Below are 10,384 nucleotides of genomic sequence, written 5' to 3' on the forward strand. Positions count from 1 at the left end.
AGATTTAACATCTTTGTTGACAGAGATTCTCCCCCCCAAAAAACCCTACAATAATCATTTGATGGGTTCTGAAATGAAAATGAGGATGATGTAAAAATCTAAATTCTCTATTATCATAAACCATCCCACAGTTGCAATATCAGTCAATATAACTGTAATTATATTTTTTCACAGTTGTGTAGCCCTAATGTAACGGCTTAGCATACTTACAATAAACCAATTGACACTTTCACTATCACCACAGCATAACAAAAAAAAAGATTGGCCAAGGCTGTCATAAATACCCATACGACCTAAAAATAGTCCGAGTTAAAAAAAAGAAAAAAAGAAAAGAAGTCTGTTTGTGCCAAGGGCTGCTTTTGTCAGACTGCTCCTCTGAGGTTGACAGGGAGAGTTGGATGGAAACCTTTAGCTAACATGGGTAGTGATCTGACAAAAAGCCATGACGAAGGCAAATCCACTCCACACGTAGACCAGGCGACTGTTCTTTGTTCTCACTGCTCCACTGAAAATAAACCTTTTCAGCTAGTGTTCAATGTTTTGCAGAGGAGAGTTGAAGCTCGTTTCTAAATTCATATTTTTGGAAGTTGGTATAAATGTGTAAAAATACAAACGGTGGTGAAACCTCATGGTACACACGTGAGGAATTCTAAGAAGGCTATCTTCGTCACAGAAAACCCCTGACGGTTTCTGTTGCGTTTTGGTGTCATTTATGGGCGTGATGTTGGCATAACCCCTTTCATAAGTTCAATTTGGTGATGACTCTCACTTACATATGCACATGCACTAATTTGTGTTTTCAGGCGTGTCTAAACAGTTCAATGTCTCAATAATCTTCATTTCCCTAAACTGTTTACATACAGGACATCAGTTAGTCAGTAAGGCTAATTAAATTGCTATTTTGTGGTGCCAACCTCTCAAACAAAAACCTGTTGACAAAAAGAAAGGGGGATCAAATTTAGCACATACAAAATTGTGAGAGGAACTTAGGTTTGGTCATAAAGGACTGGTAAGAGTCGGTTACAATAAGGTGCTGAGATTATGATACCATGCTCAGTTTCACCAGTATGCTTAAGACAAAAACAGAAAGTACTCACTGACATGTCTACAGGTTTTGATTGATTTACCATTCAGTTTATCATTACTTTCACAGAGAAATTTACTGTTACATGTGACAAAAAGCAATGTATAGTTTTAGCCTTTAAAAAAACAACAACCTTCATTTACCAGTCCCCTTCCCTTCCAGTCCCCTACCAGTCAAAAAAGTAATTTCTGAAACTGATTCAGTGTAAAAAAGCAAAACAACTTCATGAGGGCGTCTTCTTAACTGTAGCCTTGAGGAATCTCTGTGTATTTGGGATTCAAATCACTTACAAAATGTGACATTTCTACTACTTGTTACACCTTGCATTAAAAAATACTCAATTACAATTTTAAATCTTGAATCCTAAGATCCACAGTCACGACACGCCACTGTGTTAAATTACTTGAGTATAGCATGTCACTACTAACAGATGCCAGCCAGCTACCATAGCTCCTGACAGGATGCCAGGACCTCTCTTCCTCAACTGTGAATGTTTGTCAGCAGCCACTCCTGGAGAGGAAAGAGGTGGGGATATAGCAAATGAAAGACGACATGGCTGAAGATGGATGTGTGAAAAGAAAGGAGGGGCAACCAAATGTGTTCCTCTTTGTTTATCAACTTCTTCTCTATGGTGACCTACTTACTGTCCAAACGTGCCTGCAATGTGAAATCTGAAACAAATCTTTGGGTTCAAGGGTGGGTGAAAATGGGTGTACGCCTTAAAATTCTCAGACGATTGTGGACAGATGGCCTTCCAGACTGAAAAAGACATGCCACTAACTTTAGCTGTGTAACTTTTTCTAGCACTTTGGTCCACGGTAAAATATCTCAACAACTACTGCATAGCTTGTAAAATATTTGGGTTCTAACTTTTTACTTTTAAGCACACAAGTTCATGTCAGCATACCTCGAAAATAAGTCACTGAACTCCTTTCAGCTAGGATGTACTTTGCGATAAAATGGTAATTTATTAAAGATTTCCTCCGATTACTCAAGATTTATGGTTTTGTAAATGGTAACTGACTAATAAATCCCAAATGATAGGACAAAGTACAAAAGATAACCTTTGTTGGGCCGACATTCTTCAAAGCCTTTCATACATAGCCATTTTCATGATTTTCTTGAGCGTAACAGGGATTTACAGCCTCACTCGCCTGTTGACGTGGCTCTAGAATTTTGGGCATTTTTAAAGGAAGAATATTTAGGATCTTGCAAGGCAAAACCCGTCAGACTTGTTTCTTCTTGTTGTTTCTAACTGACACCAAACTCTTGGTGGACCCATATGGCCAGTAGCTTTCCACATCACCGATTATGGCATCAACAGGAAACATAATTAAATAAACCAGACAAGCTAATCCTCCAGTTTTAAACCACTGCTCTTAAAAAAATATGTTCTGTTGGATTTTTATTTCTTTTTACTTTAAAGATATCTTTTATGGCTTTCAAAGAGGAAATGTCTGTAATCTATAATTATATTCAAGTTTGAAGAGACTAAACAAGTGAAACTAATCTCAAAGACCATGTGAAAAATATGGTTAAAGTAACAATACCAGAAATATGCTCTGAGGACGTATAGGGACTGTAATACAAGCACTTGAGTGATCATGAGACAGATTTAACAACCATGTGAGAGGGGATTTTAACTTCTCATGTGTGACTGAACAGTTTCTTGCACTGAAAATCTTGACTTGACATGGGAACGAATGGGAATTGAGAGAGCAGGGTTATATGTTCATATTTCAAAAACAGACCACGCCCACTTACCAAAGCTTCTTGTCATGAAATTACCAACATTTATATAAATCCCCTATTGTCACTGGATCCGTTTTCTAAAATAACAGCATCCAAAAGAGGAAATCACAGTTTTAACGGAATTTCTTTCTCCACACAAAGCAAACGTAGGAGCCATTCATTATTTTATCCCCCCAAATAATCTTGACAGCCTCATGCACCTAACTGTACTTAATAATGCATTAATAATGTTTAGTCATTGAATTGATTACTCAATCAAAAACCAACATGTAAGCAATGATCACATTCAAGTATTGGTTCTGATGTACAATTAGCTCTAGTACTTATCAATCACCAAACAGATATTGATGCAAGCATGGACATCACATCTACAGTATTGTAGTCTTTCTTCTTTATCTCACATAGATGACCCCAAATGTGTTCAATCAAAGTTGATTTGAGTGTGTAAAAAGAAAAAACAATAAGATTTTCATTAAAAATTAAGTTAATAAAAGAATATTAAGTATGCTATTTAATCATACATTAAACCTGATAACAGTAAGAAAGCCACGTTATATTGAGCAAGAAACCAAAAAGGAAGAGCAATATGGGTAAATGGTAGGAAGTTAAAAGGTGGGAGGGTGACTGAGAGAGCAGCAGCAGGCCTTGGCAGGCCAGCCTGCTGCTCTTCACACAGGAGATTCCTCTGCAAGGAATGTGACCCATTTTACATTCACACAAGCATCCAGAGCAGGAATGCACTGAGCATGCGTGTGATTCATTCCATAGGGGGAGGGGCACGTGTGTAATCTTCACATTGTTCTGAAGTGTGCATGTGTAGCTATGGTTTTAAGTGTTGCCGTGTGAGGCCGATGCCTCTCATGACAGGGGGAAACCGTGACAGTGAAAGCAAACAGTCATGTGGTGAATGAGGTCAAACTGTGCTGCATCCATGTAGCTGTTTCAACTAGACATTCAGCAAATCTGCATTATAGCTTCAGAAGCATATCTGAAAGACCTAGTAAATTTGAGAACAAGGGAAATGTTCCCTCAGAAACTCAATTAGGTTTTTTTCAAATAATTCTTTATGTCTGGACATTCAGACTTCATAGTCTGATCTGTATCAAAATTAGAGGTCTGAAACTTCCCCTAGACAAATCAGCTGAGATTTGGTCCAATCCAAAAAGCGGTCTCAGTCTTAATCAAACGGAACCATGGTTTGGTTCGTTTCCCGTGTGAATCCTTGTGATGGTTTGGACCTCTGTACCATTCACAGGAAGTCATAGTTGGGCTTTGGGATGGGCAGACTGGGTTATTGTCATTGTTGATGTTACCATTTTAATTTTTCAATTTTAATTCTGATTCATGCCCGATTGTTTCCAGGAGGTGAATTAGATCATGTTAGTTGGGATACATTCTTTTTGGAGTTGGAAACACCAGACCTTTCTGTTTGGTCACAAATCAATCAAATCAAATCTCAATTATACAAGTTCATCTGGCAGACGCTTTTGTCCAAAGCGACATACAACACAAGCAACAAAGCACACTGTCTGTGTGTGCGCTGCATCCTGTTCAACTAAAACACAAACAACACCCCTGGGTTTTATGAGTTAGCTGTGACTATGGCCATCAATAAGAGAATGTTTTTTTTCCCCCTTTCATTATAAACTACACATCAAAAAATGAAAAGCAAACATTTCCTCAAGTGGCAAGTGGATGAATTTTGCATAGCTCTCATGAAGATTCAGATAGCATCAGAGCCAATCCAGGCATCACCACCGGAAACCACCAGAAGTAAGAAGGGGGAAAGGAAGTTGCCAGGGCTCACTGGCAGGAAGTTAAATGCCCGATATCCTCTACTTTCATGCCATGACGGTACAATTTGCACATTATACGAGCATTAAATTGGCAATTTTAAACTGAGGCCATAATGCTATCATTATATTGGCAATAAAGTTAAATCTCAAGATACACTTTTCCTCAGAGCTACCCACCATCAAAGCAAGCTACTTGCTTAATTAACAACATAACAATATCAGACACACTCAGCCACAAACCAATCAGCAGGCAGCCACCGCTCATGTAGATCATTCCAACAAGATACAAGTATGGTATGTCATATAGTTCTAGCGTGAAGTATCTTAAGACTCAAAAGTGATGTCACAGAAATACTTCATCCAGAAAGTGTATTTTCCCAAAAGTAATTAAGTGAGGGAAAACTTTTTGATTAACTCAACACACCTTTTCATTATTACTTGAAAAGATAATACACTTTTTGCCTAAAGAATCACTTTAAGCTGGTATTACAACTGCCAAAAATCAGTCTCATGTACTAACTGCTGTTAGCCTAGGAAATGGTATTTTAGAATATCAAATCCAGTTCATGACAATCTGACAAGTTCTTCAGAGAACATTATTCTAATCTATTAGTTATCAATCAATAATATTTAATCATATCCGAAATTCACATCAAAATTTTATGTGTTGTCTGCCAGTGTGAAAATTGTGTAAAGGAAATCACGATCATGACTGCATCAATCTGATTCTGTCTTAACCTGAATCAAGCCCACATGCACTTCCTGTGACTATTGTGTAAAAATTCCTTTACTCATACAATGCTATGAACAGTCATTACAAAATCCTTGTTATCACCTGGTAATGTGACAGTTTCTTAAGGTGAAGTACACCATTTTAACTTTGTAGAGAGTAAGCTGTCCGAATAGAACCACATGGGGAAGTTGATAATTTTTTCCTGAACTTCACTGACAAAACCCATGTGAAACAATTTAAGGGAAATAGTAGCCATGCCTCTCAAAGGCAAAATGTCAGAGGCTGTGTCTCGGGTAACAGTGTGAAAGGAAATGACCCTGGCTCCATGCCATTACATAGATAAGTATTTCACACTGTTGTTAAGATATTTTTGTAAAAACCTAACTTTCTATTCAGTATGTATGTGAATTTTCTTTTCTTTTTTAAATTGGTGCTAAAAGACCTGGGGGGGGGGGGGTAGTGGTATTCCGCCAAAGCATACAACACCTAGAATTCACTCGGCCCATTATCTACTGGGACCAATCCCAGACTGCTCTTAAATCTATAAAACCCCAGTTCCATCTATAGATTGTACTTAACAGGAAGGACTGGCCCTTCTCCTGCCTTAATCCCCTGAGAGAAACCCCGGTTGCATGCAGGTAGAGATGACGTCTTTGTGTACTGCTTTGAATGAAGAGGTACAATCAGTGATTTGAAAAAACAGCCCAAGAGCTGGCAAAAGGTCACCATATGAATGAGGAGCTCTGGATGCAAACAACACATCATTAAGTTAAACACTGCAGACTGACACACATCCAAAGCTGGGTCATAGTCAGCATCCCTTTGAGAATGTTAAAAGCCCACACTATAAACAAAGGGGGATAACACTTCCAAGACCATATAACTGATATTTAACAAATTAAAGACCATCTATAACCATTTCCCACTAGACTAATATGCAAAGTTTGTGCACATGATCCAAGTAAAAAATACATTGAAATGAAACAGTTATGAGGGAAGGTAATAAATTAGAAGACGTGGATATCCAAATTTCATACCTGCAACTCACACCACGCCACCTCCACAGTGGTCTCAGTGTCCAAGCCCTTGTAGACGGTCTTGAAGGAGCCACGTCCAATTTCGATGTCAAACTTGAGAAAACGTCCATCCGGTGATGTTCCCACTGCTTTAGTCTCTGCTTCTTCGATATCATCTTGCACTCTTTTTTCCGCTTCTCTCTGCTCTGCTTCTGCGCGGGCCTTTGCAGAGTCTTTTTCTTCTTCATCCCCTTCTTCTTCATGAGGTACCTTTACTTCAGAGATGCTTTCAGGTTCTGTTTGATTTGGCAAACTCGTTCCCAAGTCTGGCGCTGAGTGGGTTGCCACCACAACCTCTCCATCACAGATATCTTGCACTATACTAGACTCCTGTTCTAAAGGCACCACCTTGGCTATTTCTATGTGTTTTCCTTCTCCCCTCCCTCTTCCACTTCCAACAGACTCCTGTTTTTTAGTTAGACTAGGTTCGGTCCGTTGCAAATGAGCAGCAGCAATACTTTGTTGCCGCTGGGTTACGGACTCTCGTGGCTGAACACGCTGAGGAGCAGGGATGGGGATCTTGCTGGGTAAAGGGAGGGCCAATGCTGTGGCATTGGAGTCACTGATGACACTGCGACGCAAGAAGCGATGTTCGGGATTACAGCGATCACGCTCCATGGTGTGGTGCCGACGCCTCACTTCTGTTGGTCTGGACTCATTCACCATTGAGTCTGACCCAGAACTGGGAGCGTTGCCACTCTTCTGAGGGGGAGCCAGAAATTTCACCATTTTGTCGTCAGGCTTTTCCGACATCCCACCACACACACCAAGAGTAAGGGGGTACAATAACTGAAAATTAAAATAAGGATATTTCCATGTCTGCCATATAGACTTTGATAAGCAGTATCTATGTGCGCTTTTAAAAAAAGAAAATAATGATAATGCCTCACAACTCCAATCTCTCCTATCCGTCTTTGTTATTGTTTAAAGTTGGACTTTATCATGCAGAGATTGGAGGTGTAGGATGGGAGGTGTTCTTTTGTAAATGGAAAAATGTTTATCATCACAGCAGGACACAGAGCGCTGATGTTGACACACAAGTCTGTTTAAGTCCACACCATCCATCCTGTAAGACACGGGGAGCAGCTTCTATCAAGCATGAGGAATCACTAAAGAGGGACAAATATGCACAGCCTGCTTCAGGTGCAAAAATTCCTATTGCAGCCCAAGTCACTGAAGCCAGGTTGGCAAAATAATCCAAAAATGGTCCTGTTGAATTTCACTGCAACACAAAATAGGAAAAAAAAACAATTATGAATACACTTAAGGCCACAGCACCCAATTTCATTCACTATATATTTACTTGTGTGTAACAGTACATGTTAAGTCTCTGCACTGTTCACACACACATATACATATATATATATACATATATACACACACACACACACATATATATACATATACATACATATATACATACATATACACATATATATATATATATACATACATATATACATACATATACACATATATATATACACATACATATATACATATATATATGTGTGTGTATATATATACACACACATATATATATACACACACACATATACACACACACACACACACACACACACACATATATATATATATATATATATGTGTGTGTATATATATATGTGTGTGTATATATATACACACACACATATATATATATACACATACACACACATATATATATATATATATATACACATACACACATATATATATATATATATATATATGTGTGTGTGTGTATATATATATACACACATATATATACACACATACATAAATACATACATATACACACACACCCCTTAAGTGTAACCTAGAACATGTGTCGGCAAGTAGAATCTACTTTATACATCACTGTAGTTATAGGAAATACTGACAAAATTTTCTGAAAAGCCCCCTTCAAAAAAGATGTGTCGTCATGGTGTATGTCATGTAGCCAGTATATGCTTGTTGTCACAGCTGCCCCACTGCCGGTAGCAATGATTGATAATTCAACAGCAACCAATTGTCAGTTGTCTGTTTAACAAGCACTTCTATAACGCGTTTATACTAATTATGTTTTTTGTTTGCAGGAAAGGCCGTAGTAAGAAATGTGCTTCAGACTGACACACTGACCTCTTAATGCCTCACATTTGTTACAAAGTATATATTACTAATTGAGATATCATCTATTACTCCAACCTCAGTGAAAATTAGAAGGCATAAATGAAAACTTCTTTCTTTAACAACTTCATGAGAAACAAAAATTGGCACATTGCGGTAAACGACTCTCAACATTTGACCATACAGCTGCATGAAGGTAATAGGCATATCGCGGTAGTTGCAACGACCAGAGCCATTTTAATGTCGTCATACAACATTAATTAGTTAGCAGTTTTGCATCCAGTGTGACAGTTTAAACATACAGGGTCGCAATGACAGTATTATTAGTTACTCTCTATCAACACTCTGCGGTGTCTGCAGTCATGGCGTAGGAAACCACAATATCAAACCAATACTGGCGATGTTAGCGGCAATAACGTCCGGACATGTTTCATAAAATGGTAATAGGAAATCCAATACCTTGAATTCTAAATCATGCAAAACTCGTTTAACGTACTTAATTGCCTTTTCTCCGCCATGTAAATGAGACCATTTGAAATAGCAACATCCAGCAATACAAAGCAAGGAGGAGCAATGGCCCTTTGTTAGCTTGCTAAGTAGCACGGTTAGCACAGGGCTAGTTGGCTAATCCCGGCCTAACCAGTGAAACGTTAACCAAGGATGAATAATTACCACGTCACATATTTTAAACAAGTTGTGTTCCGCTGTTAGCAATTAGCATATGCTAACGATAACCTACATTTCACGTTGCTATCTTAGCAAGTGTTGACGTCGTATGTGTTTATATCGATTAACGCACGCGGTCGCCAAAAAATGACAACTTTACCGTATATCCTCGTTCAGCCCCCATCCCTGAGTGACGAACACTGCAGGCCGTGCTAACACATTCCCTCCGGTATGAGGCCGGTTGGAAAGCTACCAGGCAGTGACAAACGGCGTCACTTACCCAGCCAGCTAACGTTAGCTAGGCGGGTCTTGCAGATGGTCTGAAGAGCTGGACCCACCCCCTGCCTGCCTCTTTCAAATCAACGTTGTGCCATTTGAACCATAAATAATCGTAATACTAGTTCCTCATTGGCTTTTATAAGTCGAAATTTCACTGTATAGTTTGAAAAGACGGTAACAACACACGACGACGTTTGGTGGCTGACTCGGTAATTAAGCTGTCGCTCGTGACTGAATTGGGTTTAGCTAACAGCTAGCTGTGTAGCCCATAGAAATAAAATTGATCAGTCCAGCTAACGAATACGGTGCCTACCTTAATATCATATCCACAACACAAATAACTATGGTTTCAAACCGACGTCCAAGCTGAAATCCGTCTCCATGTAGAACAAGGAACGCTGCGGGTGCGCTGAATGCGATTCACTGACGTTTCGATGTGTCGCTGTTGGGAGAACAAAAGACTCGCGGCTGCCTTCACGTTTGTCCTCGTGAAGATGCACCAGTAAGCCTGAAAATTCTTCAATGATGAAACTTAGTGTGCTCCTGTCATACCTGGTCAAAATGCTGTACCTGTTACGTTCACACGGCCTTCTGAAAAGTAACAACCTTAATCCCGAGCAAAGAGTCAGAATGTTATGCGCACAGGAAAATGCACTCGGGAATTTGTGCAAATTGATGGTTCTGTGCTGGAAAGACCCCCGATCATGACACAAGGTCATGTGGTCCACACAAGGTGATAGCACTTTTGTCCAGTTTTATAGATTTTTAGGTGCCAAGTGTTGTGTGGTGTTGTAAAACCTCTGACTTAAGTCTTTTACAATGATCTCAGAGTTTTGACTTTGATCTTTGTAGTTTTTACTTTAATCCTTGACACTGGTCTCTGACTTTG

At 39.1% G+C, this 10,384-nt stretch overlaps 1 protein-coding gene across 6 annotated transcripts in view; it reads right to left on the minus strand.

The window, feature by feature from the left end:
* Positions 1-10,068, minus strand: part of LOC147258757 (serine/threonine-protein kinase WNK1-like) — a 33,360-nt gene extending 23,292 nt beyond the window's left edge. For 2 of the 6 annotated variants that reach the window (XM_086208758.1, XM_086208755.1), the window contains exons 1-2: positions 9,377-9,690; positions 6,403-7,663 (exon numbers count right to left, since the gene is read on the minus strand). In XM_086208758.1, coding sequence (XP_086064884.1) covers positions 6,403-7,194 — 792 coding nt within the window. In that variant the 5' untranslated portion in view covers positions 7,195-7,663; positions 9,377-9,690. Of the gene's footprint in view, positions 1-6,402; positions 7,664-9,046; positions 9,189-9,376; positions 9,691-9,808 lie in introns of those variants that run through there. The other 4 variants (XM_086208760.1, XM_086208759.1, XM_086208756.1 and 1 more) reach the window with 3 other exon arrangements.
* Positions 10,069-10,384: the final 316 nt, after the last annotated feature.

The sequence above is a fragment of the Aulostomus chinensis genome, chromosome 7, assembly GCF_037954235.1.
Source record: "Aulostomus chinensis isolate RoL2024-O1b breed Wild chromosome 7, RoL_Achi_v1.0, whole genome shotgun sequence".
In the NCBI taxonomy this organism is placed as follows: Eukaryota; Metazoa; Chordata; class Actinopteri; order Syngnathiformes; family Aulostomidae; genus Aulostomus; species Aulostomus chinensis.